This window comes from Theropithecus gelada, chromosome 5, assembly GCF_003255815.1.
Source record: "Theropithecus gelada isolate Dixy chromosome 5, Tgel_1.0, whole genome shotgun sequence".
NCBI classification, from domain to species: domain Eukaryota; kingdom Metazoa; phylum Chordata; class Mammalia; order Primates; family Cercopithecidae; genus Theropithecus; species Theropithecus gelada.
The window spans coordinates 120,433,461-120,453,039 of NC_037672.1; the positions used below are offsets into that span (position 1 = coordinate 120,433,461).

Consider the following 19,579-nt stretch of genomic DNA (forward strand, 5'->3'; position numbering starts at 1 on the left):
AGCCTCCCGAGTAGCTGGGACTACAGGCGCCCGCCACCTCGCCCGGCTAGTTTTTTGTATTTTTTAGTAGAGACGGGGGTTTCACCGTGTTAGCCAGGATGGTCTCGATCTCCTGACCTCGTGATCCGCCTGTCTCGGCCTCCCAAAGTGCTGGGATTACAGGCTTGAGCCACCGCGCCCGGCCGAATTGCTACAAAGTCTTACAGTTGTAGGGAATCAGAAGGAGAGGCAGGTTTCATTCAATGTCTTTTAGATCCAAGGTGACAGGGCTATACTTACATTTATTTGTAATGTAATATTTAGAGAAAAACATATTAATGCATTTTAGTGCTAAATGACGTGGAGGGTTATTGATCAACTCTGTACAGCAGATTTAATTTCTTGATACAACATGGCCTAGGGTGATGGTGTTTTAGATAAAAATCTCATGGATTTTATTTATTATTGTAATTTAAAAATACTTGATCTCATGAAAACTATTTTAATACATTTCTGGTTGAAATAGAGTATATTTGCAATAGAAATCTTTCAAATATATTTTGTAGGATTTATGAAGGTAGAATGTTCAGTGCTCCCTCTCCTGGTTTTATCATATTGGTGAACTGACCTCTCAGCTCACAATTGTGGTAATTGAAGAACCAAATAAGATACTCTGATATGATATTCTATTTTTGATTTGTCTATTCCAAACACATTCACAAGAAACCTATCCATCACTAGTAAAATTTCATTACATCCCAAAATCTAATGAGATCTATGAAAAAAATACAATTTAATCAATTTTATTCTTTTAAATAGCCTATTTTAATACAATTCATAATATTGAGAGTGAATATGTAGCTTTTTGGCTTGATTCTTATTCTACGCTATTTTCTAGTGATGCTTTTTTATTGTTATTGATGTTCTTAACAATGCTCTGTGTTCTTTAGAAGCAATTCCAAACACAACTTTAATTTTTGAAAGTGCTCAGACGTTTGAAAGTCCAGTGTGTGTGTGTATTATGTATGTATATATTTATAAAGTTTCAACAGGACCACTTGCTATTGTAAATAAGGAGACTAAACAATGTATTTTGAACTAAAAATTTCCATACTTACATTTATATATAGTTTAGATTCTAGTTTTGTTTTTGTTTACTTTGTTTTTGCCAGACTTTAAGCTACTCCTGATACATAGTACCTGGAAAAATATTTCCTTTCCACTAAGTTTTTGGTTTTTAGGTGGCTTTTAAAAGTTTCTACGGAACCTTCAATTCCACATAAAGTTATCCTCACTGCAGCATGAAAAGGCACAATTTTGATAATAAATGTCTAAAATCCTGTAGTTTGTAAGAAAGCAGAAAGCAAGTTTCCTACTTAAAGTGTTTTTTCCCAGTCACATCAGCTATTACTAAGAATTATAAAACTTCTTGATAAATTTTTTCTATTCTAATTAATTGACTAAATATACGGGTTGGTATTTTTTGCAAAAGTATACAACTATATTACAAAATTGAAATAATTTGGTTTTTTCTCCATGTGCTTGATTTTTGGGAAATCATACAACAAGCCAAGGTAAAGCAATTATTTAAAAAACCCACAGCAGAAAATTTCCCCTTTATTACATACCCTTATATTACATTTGCAATAAGGAGTGCCACCTTTTGAACTTTAGGTTTCACATATTCTGAACTTTGTTGTAAATAGGAACTGTAATGTTACATAATCATCTTGTTGTGTCAATATACATTTTCCCTCTAGTTGATCAGAAGTGATGACTTGGCATAAAACTTTTTTCATTTTCTTTTATTCTTCACAATTCTTTTCTAATTCAGCTTTGGAGTCCACCGATCCTTTTAATTGAGATCGACAACTAAAGATTGCTAACTAAATCCGAATGTATTCCTCTATGACAAACTGCATTTGCAGAATTTTTAGAGGCACTCCCGAAGTTTTAAGAGGATGTTTATTACACGAGTCTGTAGGGCAACATTTCCAAGTTGGTACACATAAACGAAAAAGGAAACGACAGTTAAGGAAATCCTGTTCCAGGTTTTCGGGCAGCCCGAGTGATTGACACATGATATCACCGGAGGCGTGTCCTGGAGTGGAGGTGGAGGTGGAGGCTAGGAGCTGAAATTCTGCGGAGCCCGAGTGAGATCGCTCTGTAAAGCACGCAGTGGTTTGCAGCGTGATATCAGCGGAGTTCCCTGCCCTGGATAAGGAACAGCTACAGTCGCTGTTAAAATGTGCCTGAAAAGCAATTTGCAATCTTTGCATTAGGTAAGTACTGTTTCCTTCCGTAGACATTTTAGGAAAGATAAGGTGAGAAATGTTGACTTTTGCAAGGAACTGAACATTTATTTCTTTGAACTTGCTTTCGAGCCAAGATTACTGGTTGCCTTTCAAAACACCGGTAGCATTCCCACTGCTAAAACTAATGCTCTTAAAGTAAATGCTACCGCTAAAAGAAAAAGCAGGGTCCCTTTCACCTTTCTTTCCTTAACCGAACAGTAGCAAGTTTAAAGTCTGAAACGATCGAATGTGTGAAACACAGGGCCGTTAATGCCTTTATGCGAAGAGGGGCTGGCACTCGGTGTGTGGACCAAATGCGTGTTTGTTTAGGCATTGTTGGCGACCGAATCCCGAGCGAAGCATTGGTTTAAAACCTGAATTTCCCGTCTCTGTGTATTGATTTCTAACGCGCAGAGGCGTTGTTTGAACGTTGTTTGAACTCCTAGGCATTCCACGGGGCAAAAGCACCTCGGCAAAAACGTGCAGGACTGCATGTTACTTTGGTTCGCGGCTGACACGCCGACTGTGCGCCGGCCTGTCAATCACCGGGAGCAGCAACAGGGAGCACATGGCAACGAGCTGCGGGCGAGCTGGCCAGCAGCCCGCCCCGGGTCCCAGCCCTTCGAAGAAAGGGACATTCACGAGCTTCTATCTCTAATCCTCTGTCGCAGGCATTTCGGCCGTGGAACCGCAGGCTCGGAGGACTGGGTGTGAGCGCTGCCCAGGAGAGGCTGACCTGCCGGGACCGGAGTGCCCGGGGACATTGTGCCCCTACTTGCCCAACGTGCGGGATCGGCAAAGCGCCTCGGCCTGCGCGGGGGACAAGGAACGACGCCCGCCTCTCTCTCTCCGAGAAGGATCCCCAAACCTCGCTCTCTTCACCCCTCCCCGCTAAAAAAAAAAAAAAAAAGGGGGGGGTAAAAAATCCCCCTCCCCTTTCCGGGCCCCGGCGGCCTCTGCCTGGCAGGCGCGTGCTCCGGGGTCTTGCCGGGGACCTGCGCGGCTCCGTGATCCGCCCGCCGACGCCGGTTCGGGCCCCGACCCGGGTGTCGCGTAGTCTCGAACCCCCGTGACGTGGATTTTTCGCTCGTCAGGAGGCAGCCATCCCTTCCTTCTTTCCCTGCGAGGAGCGACCAGAACCCGAGAAGTTCTCTGAGCACACCGTGCCGTCAGCTGGCCAGTCACGCACTCGACTCCCCGCCACTCCCCTACTTGTTTTTCTGAGACTTGGGGAGCCTTCCTGAAAGGATTTGTAAAAACTGGTTCTTGGAAGGGGGCCGCAGGAGAAGACCTCCCAAGGTGGATGTTACTGAGCCGCCCGGGGAGCGCCAGCCGTGAGAGGTCCCGGCCCGGCCGCGCGGAGCCGCGGGAGAACTGCCCTCCGCAGCCGGAAGGGGGCCGCGGGGAGCGCTCCTGACCGGTGGCGGCGGGGGCGGGGGAGGCCGCGGGCTGAGGCGCCGCAGCTCTGGCGATGCCGCCTCGCCCTCCCCGTAGCGGTTGATGCGGCGCGTGCACGCCACCGCCCGCACCAGGACCTGGGCCGGGTCGCACGACTTGGCCCCCGGCCCGCGCTTCGGCCTAGGTGAGTGTGTGCGGCGGCCGCCCGGGGCCCGCGGGGCGGTAGGCGCGCGGGCGGGGCTTGCTCGGCGCGGCAGGTGCGGAGTCGGCGGCGCTGCTGCCCGGGCCAGGACTCCGGGAGGGGAGGGGAGGGGAGGGGAGGGACGACCCCGCGCGGCGCGGCCCCTCCCGCCGCTCCTTGCTCCCCTGGGGGCCGGGGCTTATGGGGCGCTCAAGGTTGGGTGGCGGGGTGGGCGACGGTCCGCGACTGCGGAACGATACAAGACAGGGTCTCCCCCATCCCCGATTACTCGGAGCGGCGGCGCGATGGCCCAGGTTGTCCTCTCGGAGAGCTCTTCACGCCCAAGAGGGATTCCAGGCGGCTCTGGGGATGTCCCTGGGGGCCCTCTGTGGAGGAGTGTGCCTCTGGCAGGGGACCGGCAAAGGCTGTGTGTGTGTGTGTGTGTGTGTGTGTGTGTGTGTGTAGGCAAATGCTCGGAATTCGCCCGTCAGCCCCTCGATAGAATTAGCCAGCCCCAAAGCCAGCCGCAACTTTCTTCTTGTTTGGAGCTCAGTGCAAAGACAAGGAAGGGGAGAGGGCACTGCCACTTTAAAAGTGGGGAAGTCGGCCGGGCGCGGTGGCTCACATCTGTAATCCCAGCACTTGGGGAGGCCGAGGCGTGTTGATCACCTGAGGTCAGGAGTTCGAGACCAGGCTGGCCCACATGACGAAACCCTGTCCTTACTGCAAATACAAAAATTAGGCGACTGTGGTGGCGCGCAACTGTAGTCCCAGCTACTCGTGAGACTGAGGCAGGAGAATCGCTTTAACCTGGGAGGCGGAGGTTGCAGTGAGCCAAGATCGTGCCACCACTGCACTCCAGCCTGGGAGACAAAGTGAGACTCCGTCTCAAAACAACAACAACAAAAATAGTGGGGAAGTCCGCCCTCCTGAGCTCATGGTAACCTCAGCCTCCTCCCCTCCTCCTGCCGGAGAGAGATGGAGAGAGAACTTGTTTTCATTCATAACTTTTTCCTTTTCCTTCCTCCGTCAACTATTTATTCAGTACGGATTGCAGAGGGCGCAGCTCCACCGTGCTAACTTGCAATGTGGCCGCTCCTGCGCTGGCTTCTTTCTCCCCGGCCCTCGGTGAACCCAGCTTTTCCTTTAAAGTATAGACAAATCCTTGCTTAGGGTCAGCCAGACCGTGGGCTTGCTTTGGGCGCCCGCGTGGACGCTGAAGGCTCTTCATGATTTGTCAGAAACCTTGGTGGACCACGCAAAAAGTGTGTTGGAAATCCACGGTGATCCTTGGGATGGTGATGGGATTGTCCGCAAAGGTAATCTACTTCCATTCGAGTTTTCTTGGGGAAGGCAGTGTGCCGAGCGCGTGTGAGCGTGTTTGGGGCTTGTCCAAGACTGTCACTGCTTGAAAATGGGCTTTTCTTCGAATCAGAGGTGGCGAATTTTCTTTGCTTTTAATTTTTTGTCTGGTAACTTCATTTCCCAACCAGTATGAAGTTTGTTACAACTGTCATTGGAAATGCAAATTAAAGTTGTGCCTGGTGTTTTGAGTTACGCTATTCAAATCCTCTACGGTTTTGCGTTTCGTGTGGAATCTGGCTTAGTACTTTTAGCTACCTTTTGCTTTCAAAGCACTGAGTTAAGAAATTCTTGAAGAAGAGGAATAATTGTTCAGGAGTCAGGATTAGATGTTGAGGACTCCAAGACCAAATCTCCGCAGGTTATGAATGTGTTAGTCCTCCTGCGCAAAGAAGGTAGAATAAAGTAGAAACTTGAGAGAGCTGAGTTGTGAAAACGAGGGGGGAGCTCCAAGAAGTTAACATAGAAGGCATAGTTTAGAGACATTAGTTTAGGAAATATAGGAAATGGACTTCTTTCTGCTTTCTGCATGGTTTATTCCTTAAACCATGTTTTTTTGCCTCAGGTTGGTAGTGGAGAATGGACATTTCTTTTTCTTTTCATTCTTGAATTGGGTCGACTCTATAGACTTTAGAAGGAATTTGTGTGAAAAATGCTCTAGTTCACCACTGAAAGCAGAAACTTTTATCTTTGGTAGTTTGTGAAGAACACATTATAAATTAGAAATTTACTATTAGTATGGAAACACAACTGCTTATTTGTATCTGGATATTAGTGTGCTGATTTTGTTACAAGAAGCACATTGAATCAGTTGGCAGTGCTTTTGAAAATCAAGGTCTGTCATGTAAATACAGATTTTTAAATTAGAGGAAATACAGATAATTAAAACGGCCAGGATTTAAATACACTGCGTATGTACCTACACTACACTTATTTGTGCATAAAACTTGTTTTGTGAGTGAGCCCTTCAGCTTAAAAAAAAACCTCTCAGGATTTCAAATGTGAGTACTGTTACATCAGTCATTGAGTCTTGTGTGTGTTTGTAGCTACAAAACACCAAGAACCGTTGTGTACCTGATACATTTATTTTTGCATCTCATAGATGAATAATAAGGTAGTTTTAAAATTCTGATTTATACAGAAAGTTACCTTTTATTTTGCGATTTCATTTTAGAGTCTTAATTTTTTTTAATGCCTTAATTTTTTTCATCATTAATCTAATGCTTATAACAGCACACAACAAAAAGGCTGTAGCACCAAAGCCATTCTGAATTTCTTAAAAGGTAGACATTTTCCTTTATGGAAACCACCTATGAACTGGTAACTGAGCTTTCTTTAGATGAGAGTTATTCTCCTGCTTATACTCAATATTCCCTGTGAAGGCATGCTCCATTTTGATTGTTAGATTCACAAACAGGAAGGCATTACTTCCTCTTGATTCTGCTTCTTAAAAGTTGGAAAAACTTGTAATGTTTATGGCATGGGGTCTCTTGTTTACAATCTTCCTCTATGATGTGGTCCCCAGCCTCTCCTGGAATTGGACTCTGGCCAGGACCCCAGCATCATTGTAATCCACTGATGAAGGAGGTCATTATTAGGTAGTTTAGTCAATTTGTGACTTGACAGGATTTCCCTCCCCCCACCCCCGCAAAAAATGCTTCCTGTCATTTATTTTCTCTGTTTTTTTCATCTTTGATTTCCTTTTAGGATTTCAGATGCATGCCAGGTTTCCACTGATTGCCAGAACTCAAGATCACTACACATGGATCCCCAAAATCAACATGGCAGTGGCAGTTCGTTAGTTGTGATCCAGCAACCTTCTTTGGATAACCGTCAGAGATTAGACTATGAGAGAGAGATTCAGCCTGCTGCTATTTTGTCATTAGACCAGATCAAGGCCATAAGAGGCAGCAATGAATACACAGAAGGGCCTTCAGTGGTGAAAAGACCTGCTCCTCGGACAGCACCAAGACAAGAAAAGCATGAGAGGACTCATGAAATCATACCAATTAATGTGAATAATAACTACGAGCACAGACACACAAGCCACCTGGGACATGCAGTACTCCCCAATAATGCCAGGGGCCCCATTTTGAGCAGATCAACCAGCACTGGCAGTGCAGCCAGCTCTGGGAGCAACAGCAGTGCCTCTTCTGAACAGGGACTGTTAGGAAGGTCACCACCAACCAGACCAGTCCCTGGTCATAGGTCTGAAAGGGCAATCCGGACCCAGCCCAAGCAACTGATTGTGGATGACTTGAAGGGTTCCTTGAAAGAGGACCTGACACAGCACAAGTTCATTTGTGAACAGTGTGGGAAGTGCAAGTGTGGAGAATGCACGGCTCCCAGGACCCTGCCATCCTGTTTGGCCTGTAACCGGCAGTGCCTTTGCTCTGCTGAGAGCATGGTGGAATATGGAACCTGCATGTGCTTAGTCAAGGGCATCTTCTACCACTGCTCCAATGACGACGAAGGGGATTCCTACTCAGATAATCCTTGCTCCTGTTCACAGTCACACTGCTGCTCTAGATACCTGTGTATGGGAGCCATGTCTTTATTTTTACCTTGCTTACTCTGTTATCCTCCTGCTAAAGGATGCCTGAAGCTGTGCAGGGGGTGTTATGACTGGATCCATCGCCCAGGGTGCAGATGTAAGAACTCCAACACTGTCTATTGTAAGCTGGAGAGCTGCCCCTCCCGGGGTCAGGATAAACCATCATGATTTTTGGAGGTGGGTTGTACCTCCTGAGCTTCTAGCTTTCAAGCTGTGGCTATTTTTTTTTCTTTTTCTTTTCTTTAGAATTTTTCCCCATTTCCCACCTTCTCTTCCCCTGTTCCCAAGGTCTGACTCATGGATTTTTCTCTTCCTTCATGGATGATCTTCAGTAAGAGTGGACTGGGAAACTGCACCTGGCTCCCACTTACGACAAGAGCCTCTGCCATCCACTTGAGAGGGTATTGAGAGCCAGTGGGCTTTGTGTAGCCTTTTTGTTCTGCAAGCAACTTTCGAAAGTTGTATACATGAACATACACCCACACCCAGACTACAGTGATTTAGAGTTGTTTTGACTGGGTACTGTGGGAGCAGGGAAATTGGTTTTTAAAAAAGCAACCGTTTAATTGCTTAAATAAGCTATGTACTAAATCTGTCTCCAGTTAGGGCTATCTTCCTAGCATTGGCCCCTTAAGTAGCATAGGGGATATATTTTTTGCTATAACGTAAAAATTTTCCTTTAACCACTGCCCTCTGCTTCTTGTCCTTCAAAGTTCTTTCCCCTCAGTTTTGGGGTTGTCTTACTCTGGAGATGCCAAGTGTATTTTTTCTTTCTATGTAATTTTAGATTCGCTTTACAATGTAAATCTTCACATTGGAGATATATTGGTTGGACCTTGCTCATCTTCACTCTAGCCTTCGTATTTGTGAAGGACTCAACCACCTTCCTTCTTCACCCCATGCTTCTCACCAAATTTTTGTTGTCATTGAGGGCACTTGGATAACTCAAGTTGATATTTATAGCTGATCAATCTATAGGTGTCCCAGAACTATGCTGCCTAAAGTGATCTTGGCTCCTTAATGGTCCTTTTGGCCCCTTGGATAGTTAACAGCTGAGTCATTCTAATCTCTTCTGTGTTTTCATTGCCTTAACCACAAATTGTGGTGCTTTTTGTATATTTTATGTATAAATCACAAAGTTGAATTCTGACTATTTTTAAGACAAAAGTCTGTTAAACTTTTTTATTGTAAAGAATATTTATTATGCGAATCTCTATTATTTTATGGTATTTATTGCAAAAGACTGTTGAAATGTACTCATGTCTGAATATAACAAAATATCAATACTTAACGGAAAATAAGGTGACACGAAGAAAGTACACATGTTAACTATAATGCAGAAAATATATTAATTAATGAAACTGTCTCTTGATTTCTTCATTTATTAGCCTGTACTATTATGATGATTTTTGCTTATTTGCTTTGGCTTTTTCTTCTTACACACCCATTTTACTTCTTTCCCTATAGATGCTGAATCTAGACATAGGTAAGCCCAAATTACGAAGTAGATAATTAGGTTGGTGCAAAAGTAATTGCAGTTTTGGGCCATTTTTAATGGCAAAAACACAGTTATTTTGCACCAACCTAGTATTTCCTGGAAAGTGCGTTAATCAAAATTTTGTAATCCAAATTCTCTTTTAACAAGTGCTCAAGTGAGTTATTTTATACAGTAAAAATTCTTTGTAATATTAAGTATCTCCCTACTTTGACTATTTTGTAAGCATGAGGTTTTGTGTATATTATAATTTCTTGAAATGGGGCATATCTACAGTAGAAACTTTTTAAAAAATGTTTATCTTAACTCTCAAGTTAATAAAAAGTTAGTTTGTCAGCTAGACTCAATGAACTTAGTTCTGTAGGTATGCTAGGAGTCTCTGGTACTGTCACTTTAATAAAGCATTCTAGAAGTTACCAAGGGAATAATTCACAACATCAGAGAGATTTCAAAAACATGCCTGTCCCTGCCTTTCCACTTGTTTCATAAGTCTAATGTGGCTTGACCAAATTACACCTCATCAAGTCCTGTGCAATAAGAAATCTGAGGGCCTAAAATTTTATGGAGAAAAAGTAAATATTTTAAATCTTATTTTTTAGTCTGGTGAAACTACTACATAGCTGGAATCTTTGGGTCTGATAAAATATTTGGTCATTTGAGTACTCAGAATACACCGTTTTTAAGTTTGATAAAATTTTACTCATGTGAGTCCTCAGTCTCACTAACTCCCTATGACTAAGTGATACGTCAGTCATTATCTGCATTTGAAAATAATTCTTTGCATTTGAGAATAAGATACTGACATAATTTGAACCCAGGTTATCAAAGCTCTTACCCAGCTTTTTTTTTGGTCATTATTCATGGATGGTTTGGCTGTTAGTTTAAGAGTACGTATTTGTTCTTTGTAAATAGACTTTGACTTTGTTTTATATAGATAAGGTATAATTGGTAGAAACTTGTTTTAGTGGTTTTCCATCAAGCTGCTAAACCTATTAGTTGGCAGTGTGATATTTAATCCATCAAATATCTCCTTTATGCTTTGAAAGCAGGAGGATTTTTAAAAGTGAATAGTTGTGTTTTGGAGGCTACTTCATAATCTGTAGCATTTTAAAATGTGAACTTGAGTGTTTTCCTCTGATACTCAAGTTATGTAATGTTATCACTGGTCCTTTCATATTTATGGAGTATTTTCATTGAGATGTGGCTTCTTAATGAAGTGTATAAACACAGACTTCTTCAAAATACTGTGTGGGTTTTTTTTCCGGTATTATTTAGACCCTTAGTATAATTAGTTGGAGTAAGCGCTGTCTTGAGCTGTAATAACCAGACTAAGAAGCAGTAGTTTTTACTGAAAGAAATTTATAACTTTTATGAGAATGAAGTATGCTGTGGAGTTTTAACTTCTGGCTCTATATATGCAGAATACATGAAAAATATTAAGATGGTGGTCTGCTGCTTCAAGGACTGTATGTGAACTCTGGCATAATGGCGAGTCTGTACTTGGAGCAATCGGTTAGAGGTTCAGATTTCTAAAAGAGGCTTGTCAGGTGGCAAAGCATAAACACTGATTCGAAACTTCCTCCTCTGTGATGGTTTAAACGTAGGAATAAGAAATATAAGAGTGTGTCCTCATAAGAGCTTATGGGCCCTAGGCCCTTGAACCTAATGCTGATCATCATTTTAAAGTGCTAAGGCTTTAAAGCATCAGCTGAAATTTCTTACAATGCCGCTGCCACTTATTTAATACTGTTGAATGAAAAACAACATGCCAAATAGATGGGCTAACCTTTTTATTCCACACATTTGTCCCTCTTCCCCAACAAGTACAGCTTGACAGAATGGATGTTTTTGTTACCTGGTTCCTTTCCAGTATATTTTCTGACTGCCAATTTTTTCGTTTCAAACAAGCCTTATTTAGATAGTTTAATAGTGATTAAACCAACATAGGACTTTTGTAATTGAGTAGTTTCCTGTTTACAGAGTTTATAAAATGTAACCTAGCAGAAAAAATGGAATGTGAAAAAGTAGACTTTTTTTGTGTGTGAAGGCCTAAAGTGAATCTGCAAATATAGGATTATAATTACATGGTTTCCAAAATTCAAACCACAAAATATTTCTATTATTACCAAAAGATAAAAATTAAAGCTTTAAAAACAGAAGTCTTTAAAGTGAAAAGAAATAAGTTAAAAACTATGTTTTTATCCTAAAATTGATAATGGAACCAGACTCAGGTGATTAATTTCCAGAGGATTTAATTTTTGAAATTATCCATTTTTCCTAAATCTTTTCTGTTTTTTAATGGAGTGGTGTATTTCATAGCTGACTATCTGTATCTCTCTCTCTCTCTCTCTGTAGAGAGATAGCTCATATAAAAAAATCCCTTTTGAAATACATTGAAATACTGAAACAAACTGGAAAAGTGTCTAAAAGCAGTTCTTATCCTAAACCACTGTATATTTTCTTTTTAATTGCAAGAGCATTGGTGTTTTTAAATATGTTGAAAACAAAACTTTTAAGTCCTTCTTTTGACCAACTGATGGTTGGACGGTTGTTTTTTCCATTACTTCACTGATTAGCTGTAATCAAAATAGCCATGTATATACTTACCTGACAGCTATTGATTCTTGTAATAGTCTCTCAGATTATTACCAAGCCATTGTGCTATTATTGAACACCTCCTAGGAGCATTGTATACAGTAGAATTCTAGAACTAGAAATATATCTCAGAGTTTATCTTAATGTTTCTCAATCATGTATGAAAAGAAATAGATAGCTAGTTTAAATATTAAGAAGTGTGTGTCATAGCTCAGACCTGTATTAGAATAATCTTTGGGGGTGGGGGCCTGGTATTCGTTATTTTCGCAAAGCTTTTTGGGTGATTGTATCAGGCAACTTTGGAACTGATTTATGTAGCTCACTGTCTTCACTTTGAGGATGTACAAACAAAGGCATGGCTTGAGAAGATAAACTGTTCATGTTTAGCTAGGGTAGAGCCTGAACTCTTTCATCTGACACAGGATTTTCTTCATTTCTTGTTCGTTTGTTTGATTTTTGGGATGAGGTCTCAATCTGTCACCCAGGTTGGAGTGCAGCAGTGGCATGATCACCACTCACTGCAGCCTCCACCTCCTAGGCTCAAGCAATCCTCCCCTGCCTCAGCCTGTGAAGTAGCGGAGACCACAAGCAAATGCCACCACGGCCAGCTATTTTTTTTTTTTTTTTTTTAGTAGAGACAGGTGTCTCCTTATGTTGCCCAGGCTGGGCTTAAGCTGTCCTGCTTCAGCCTCCCAAAAGTGCTGGGATTACAGGCGCAAGCCATTGCACCTGTCCTCCTCATTTCTCAGCAGCCAACTCAGTCAGTGTCTTTCTGCTGCAATTAACCCTTACTATTCCATCCTCTTTACCAGAAAATTTTTCCTTCATAATTAATGTATTTGACCATCATTTAGGAAATGAAATGTTTTTCTGCATATATTATTCATGCTTAGCTATCAGGAATAAGTAGTAAATGACTTCATTGCCATGATTATTTTTCATATGTCAATATTAAAATTAACAGTTTGAAAGTGGAACTTGTGTTTCCTCTGGCTGGGTTTATATGGTAATAATAGAACAAATTAATCAGTTTCTGAAAGGAACAGTAACTTGGCATCTAGATTTAAGAACTTGTGTGATGGTGCTTCTTACCATTTTTCTGGCTGCAGTAAGATTACAGTGATTAGAAGCTGCTTTACATTTTATATTTTGCATTATTAAAGAGATGGATGTCATCTTGCAGATAGAATCACAGTAGATACAGCAATAATTCTATTGCAGAAACTATCAGAGAACCTAGAACTGTTTCGAACTGGATATTTAGGTACAGTATACTAGAAGCATCATTCACCAATGATGCTTCATTTAGTCCAAGAACCTTTAGTTCAAGAATCTACTTAGTCTATATACAATAATAATCAAAATTATAATTTGATAATGATGATCTATTTGTGAAAATGAAGTAACATTGTATTAACTACTTGCTGGGCTGGGCCCGGTGGCTCACGCCTGTAATCCCAGCACTTTGGGAGGCCGAGGCGGGTGGATCAGGAGGTCAGGGGTTCGAGACCAGTCTGACCAACATGGTAAAACCCCGTATCTACTAAAAATACAAAAATAACCTGGCGCGGTGCTGTGCACCTGTAATCCCAGCTACTCAAGAGGCTGAGGAAGGAGAATCTCTTGAAGCTGGGAGGCAGAGGTTGCAGTGAGCTGAGATCACGCCACTGCACTCCAGCCGGGGCAACAGAGCGAGACTCCATCTCAGAAAATAATAAAGTAAAATAAAAATAAAAACTACTTCCTGCATTTGTACATGTGGTAAATGGCTGGAAGAAAGGAAAGAGAGGTTGATTAAGGGGAGTGGAGATTGAACAAAATTTTGGATTATTTGTGCTATAAAATTGAACACATTTGTTAAAGCACAATGGATTAATGATAGTCCGTGGCAGAGAAATAAGTGCCATGAGGAGGGAGCCAGACAAAGCTAGCTAAGCAAACAAGATGCAAGTTTGAGAAAACTCAGTTCCAATTTGGCTAGCAGTTGTTCTCAGCCTTAGCTGCACATTAAAAGCAGCTGAGAGCAAAAGACACCACCCTCAGCAATGAACAAAAGCCTGTGCCTAGACCCCGCCTTAAGCTAGTTAAATCAGAATCTCTGAGAGTGGGCCTTGGCTTTCTTTTGTTTTGAAAACACCCCAGATGATTCTACAGCTAGTCGAAAACCTCTGAGTTAGATCATAGGTATGTATAGGGGAATTGCGGGAGATTAAAATAGCAGAGATTAAGATAGGAAGGCCAATTTAGAAAAAGAAAGCCATAGGTATTATGGTCTTGATGCAGCTTGTAGGTTAGTAGGAAGGGAAAGGGGGTGGGGTATGAATGAGAGAAGTACTGTCCATGGGGAATCTATAGGAATTTGCTGTTATTTGTATGTGGGTTTGAGTTGGAGAAAAGAATTGATACTGAGCTTTTGGATTTTGGCAAATGGGAAAATAACAGTTCTGTTAAAAGAAATGAGTGGGATTTGTTTGGGGTATGTGGGTTAGGAAATGTTATGAGTTCTACTGGAATAAACACAGATAATTATGAATAATAAAAGTCTAGAGTTTAAGAGAGGTTAGTGACAGCCCATCATCCACATACAAGTGACAGGAGGTCCACAGTGTAGATCCCAAAGGAAAACAATGGAATTAAAAGCAGACTAGGGACAAACCTTGAGGAACATGCCTACATTTAGGGAGCAGAGAGAGGATATAGAGCAAATCAGTAAGAGAGATGGTCGAAGAAGCATAGGCACCAAGAGATTGGTATGTTTTAGAATCTAAAGGAGAAGACTTGTAAGGTGGAAATTAATAATCAAATGTGAAAAGTTGCAGAGACTCCCAACTAAATTTAGTGAGTGGTATTTAGGTAAAATTGTAATGAAAACCAGATTGCATGGGATTAAGAAATGAGTGGGAAGTAAGGATATGCAGGGTAACAGTTTCAGGCTGTTCACTCTAGACATCTGAGATGATAGGAAAGTAACTAGAGGCAGGTAAACAGCTGAGACTATTTTTAGAATAACAGAAACTTGAGCCTTTTTGCAGAAAGACAGCATGGGCAGTTGAGAGGGAGAAGAGGGAAGAGCTCCAGGAGCACAATCCTGGAGGAGGGGGGAGGAGATGGAAGAGAAAACACAAAGAGGAGCTTTAACCTTGGCAAGACAGTTCTTCTCTCAGAGTAAAGGAAAAAATAAGAGAGGGAAGAAACAGATGTAATGGAATTTTAAGAGAGAGAGGAGGAAATTGTCAAAACGCACCCTGTTTTTGTAAATAGAAGGATGGTCTTCTATTGATAGTTAAGACACATAACAGACCCAAATTTGGCTCTTGAGAGCAGAGGTCTGGAATGGCTAGAGATGGGGAATGCTCATGGCTCTGTTAACAGACCAAAGCAGGTGAAGTGAAGAGTGGTGAGAGCTCAAGCTCACATGAGACAGGGAATGTTTTAGGAGCCAATTTTCAGATTGTTATCTAGACATTCCCTGCAGCTGGTTGTGAGGAGCAATGAAGGCATAGAATAAGTATTACCTGGAGCAATAAGAAATGGTGAATTTCACAGAGCTCAGGGATTTTAGGGCAGCAGCCTGAGTGTGTGCTAAAAATGACTGGCCAGAAAAATTGGATGAAGTTCCAATGAGGGTGAGATACAGGTTTACTGAGAGTAAGGCAATAGGAAAAGTGAGGACAGCTGAGGACATAGGAGCAGTTCCAAGTCAAGATCCTAGAAGGTGGGCCTTTTTGTTTTGGAACAGGGTCTTGCTCTGTTGCCAGGGCTGGAGTGCAGTGGTGCAGTCATACATAGCTCACTGCAACCTCAAACTCCTGGGCTCAAATGACCCTCTCACCTCAACCTCCTGAGTATCTGGGACTACAGGGGTGCAGCACTGCACCCAGCTAATTAAAAAAAAAAAAAAATTTTTTTTTTTTTTGGTAGAGACAGGGCCTCACGATGTTGCTCAGGCTGGTTCCAATCCTCCTGCCTCAGCTTCCCAGTGTGCTGGGATTACAGGCTGCACCTGGCCAGGTGGGCCATTTTTAAATGCTGAGGAAACCTGGAGTTTCTCTGTGCTGAAAGGCAGCTTAGGTGATCAGAGTTAGAGATATATGCAGCTAAGGATGAAAACAAGGAGAAAATGGAGGCCAATGTATCAGAAGAGTTGTTAATTTAGGTATTAAAATACTAGAAGTTGGCTGGACGGTGGTCTGTAATTCCAACACTTTGCACTTGAGCTCAGGAGTCTGAGAGCAGCCTGGGCAAATTGGAAGACCCCCAAAAGAAATTCATTTTTTTTTTTTTTTTTTTCCGAGATGGAGCCTTGCTCCGTTGCCCATGCTGGAGTACAGTGGCGCTATCTCAGCCCACTGCAACCTCCAGGGTTCAAGAGATTCTCCTGCCTCAACCTCCTGAGTAGCTGGGATTACAGGCGCCCACCACGGTGCCTAGGTAATTTTTGTATTTTTGGTAGAGACGCGGTTTCACCATGTTGGCTAGGCTGGTCTCGAACTCCTGACCTCAGGTAATCCACCTGCCTCAGCCTTCCAAAGTGCTGGGATTACAGCAGGTGGATCACGAGGTCAGGAGTTCAAGACCAGCCTGGTCAAGATGGTGAAACCCTGTCTCTACTGAAAATACAAAAATTAACTGAGTGTAATGGTGGGTGCCTGTAATCCCAGCTACTTGGGAGGCTGAGGCAGAGAATTGCTTGAACCTGGGAGGCAGAGGTTGTAGTGAGCCGAGATCATGCCACTCTACTCCATGGTGGGCGACAGAGTGAGACTCTGTCTCAAAACGTTCATTGGCTAAAACATCTACAAAAAATTAGCCAGGCCTGGGGGCATGCGCCTGTAGTCCTTGCTACTTAGGAGGCTGAGGTGGGAGGCTCCCTTTGAGCCCAGGAGGTTGAGGCTCTGGTGAGCCATGTTCACACAACTGCACTCCAGCCCAAGTGACAGAGCAAGACCCTGTCTCAGAAAGAAAGAAAGAAAAAAAATGCTAGAATGATAGGTGGAGAAAAAAAAATATCTAGAAGCTGTTTATGTTTGGGAGGAATATTTTTAGGTGCTCTAACTTATTTGTAAACTAATGGATTACAGGAGCTGATAAAAATGTAGGATTTCTTAATAAGGAATAATTTGAATAAGAAATGAACTAGTGGAGTAGAATTTATTGTAACTGGGATATGCTCCATTTATAGCACAAACGATCTGTTAACAAAATCTGTTATTGAATGAAGAAAATATCTTCATGAAAATAGATTGACCTGTCAATTCAGTCAAAATAATACACACAGCCAAAAGACCTTCTGCTTTCCACATTCCCTTCTTTCAACTTTTGTGCACTTCAGAGGCACTTGAGGAAGCAAAGAGATTCAGTCCAAGATCTTAGTCTTGCCTACTTCACAGAGTTTGCATGTTGTAGATTTGCAGTGGAAGCTGTGAGTAAATTTGATTCCCTAACAGAAGCACATTTTATTCTTCTGGGCCACCCAGAATCTATTACTCTAAATGTAGAGAGGCCTATCTTTATGAAGAAAACTGTTGGTGTCAGAGTTATTTACAGAACATGTGAAATTTTAACTTGTCACTTTGCGGTTTGTAAACCTGTTCTTGGAATTGCCTATAATTTCCCGTTTGTGTCTGTCTTTTTAGGTTTTACCCTTTAGTACCAGAAGCAATTCAATTAGGGAAGATAAAAAAAGGATGAAACCAACATTTATTGGTTGTAACATTTTGCTATCTAGTACCTGGAATACTGATTACACAATAGAGTAAGAGCTCAGTAAATATTTCTTGTTGATTAACTTCCTAGATTTATTCTTAAAAGCTTTAGAATAAGGAAAACTGCTGAGATTAATGTTTGCAGGGTCTTTTGATACCATTTCTAATGTCCACAATATTGGCAATTTTTGAGAGAGAGTAAGAGTTTGGCTTTGTCAACCATACATTCATCAATTTAACAACCCTATCTTTGAATAAGCAATTCATAATTTTTAGCAACATGAATGATGCTATTACTGGCGGTAAATGGGGCCATGGAAACACTCTGGGAGGAGGCAGCCAAATCTGTCTTTGCAAATCAGAGAAGCTTCATAGAAAAGACTTGAAAGATGAATAGTAATGAGTCAAGTAGACAAGGGAGAGAAAAGCATTTTGGAAAAGTCCAAAGACATGTTAAGTGGGAATGATCGTGGCATGATGAGAACATTGCAAGTAATTTAGTATGTTTGGAGTGTAAGATGCCTGTGGAAAAAAGAGGAGCCAGTCATGGAAAGTGGAAATGTCATGTTAAAAAGTTTAGGCTCTATCCTATGGGTGATAGTCACTGACAGATGATAATCAGGAGAATGGCATGATCGGATTAGAGTTTCAGAAAGATACTTAGACAGCACTGCATGGTGCTGATGGACTGGAGGGCAAGAGAGAGACCAGCTGGATAAATAATATAGGAGCCAAGGTGATTAATGTGACAGGGACAGTGGAGACTGAAAGGAGGTTGTGAGCTTGATCTGATTGGTTGTAGAAGATGGGGGAGGAGGAGTCTTGGCCATTTGGCACTGGGTTAGCTCATCTCTGGTAATGGAAGGCAGAGACATTTGTGTAAATGAAACATAGAAGGAGATAAAAATTTTCCCCACGGAACATTCTACTAATTGTGCAGATTTGAGAATCTCTGCCTCCCCCACCCCCCACCTCTCCTGGAATGGTTAATGAGTAATGAAGTGGACAGAAGGCAGGAAGCAAGAAGACAGGAAAGAAGCAAAGGCTTTGCAAATCAAACAGAAACTAAATTTTTCATTCTTTCAACTCAGCCTCCCAGAGTTCACTGTATACAGCTTCATTGTATACACTTTTCAGTGAATTATGTATCTGAACTTTGTTGTCAGAAACACCAAGTTCCAGAACTTTAAAATTCACCAAGCTTGGTGGGGCACAGTGGCTCACACCTGTAATCTCAGCACTTTGGGAGGCCGAGGTGGGCAGATCATTTGAGCTCAGGAGTTCAAGACCAGCCTGGCCAACATGGTGAAACCTTGTCTCTACCAAAAATACAAAAATTAGCTGGGTATGGATCCCAGCTACTCAGGAGGTTGAGGTGGGAAGATCACTTGAACCCAGGAGGTGGAGGTTGCAATGAGCTGAGATCACACCACTGCGCTCCAGTCTGGGAGACAGAGTGAGACTCTGTCTCAAAAAAATAAAATAGGCTGGGCGCGGTGACTCACGCCTGTAAGCCCAGCACTTTGGGAGTCCAAGGCGGGCGGATCACGAGGTCAGGAGATGGAGACCACCCTGGCTAACAGGGTGAAACCCTGTGTCTACTAAACAAAATACAAAAAATTAGTCGGGCGTGGTGGCGGGCGCCTGTAGTCCCAGCTACCGGGAGGCTGAGGCAGGAGAATGGCTTGAACCCGGGAGGCGGAGCTTAGAGTGAGCCTAGATCGTGCCACTGCACTCCAGTCTGGCCGACAGAGCGAGACTCCGTCTCAAAAAAAAAAAAAAAAAAAAAAAATTAGCCAGGCGTGGTGGCTCACGCCTGTAATCCCAGCTACTTGGGAGGCTGAGACAGGAGAATCACTTAAACCTGTGAGGCAGAGTGAGCCAAGATCGCGCCATTGCACTCCAGCTTGGGCAGCAAGAACGAAACTCCTTCTCAATATAGTGATAATAAGAATAAGAATAATAAAAGTAAAGCAAATTGAACCCCAGAAAGGTGAAATGACATGCTCAAGGATA

The 19,579-nt window shown here is 42.4% G+C and overlaps 1 protein-coding gene across 5 annotated transcripts; it reads left to right on the plus strand.

Annotated features, from left to right (window-relative positions):
- The first annotated feature begins 2,119 nt into the window (after positions 1-2,119).
- SPRY1 (sprouty RTK signaling antagonist 1) lies at positions 2,120-9,134 on the plus strand. 5 transcript variants are annotated; one of them, XM_025386581.1, is made up of 3 exons: positions 2,120-2,261; positions 2,945-3,190; positions 6,922-9,134. In XM_025386581.1, exon 3 carries the CDS (start codon positions 6,977-6,979, stop codon positions 7,934-7,936), a length of 960 nt encoding a protein of 319 aa, XP_025242366.1. In that variant the 5' UTR covers positions 2,120-2,261; positions 2,945-3,190; positions 6,922-6,976; the 3' UTR covers positions 7,937-9,134. The 5 variants fall into 5 exon arrangements, with proteins under 5 accessions (XP_025242366.1, XP_025242368.1, XP_025242365.1 ...); XM_025386583.1 differs by lacking the exon at positions 2,945-3,190 and having other exon boundaries at positions 2,126-2,261; XM_025386580.1 differs by lacking the exons at positions 2,120-2,261; positions 2,945-3,190 and adding an exon at positions 3,734-3,855.
- The last annotated feature ends 10,445 nt before the right edge of the window (positions 9,135-19,579 follow it).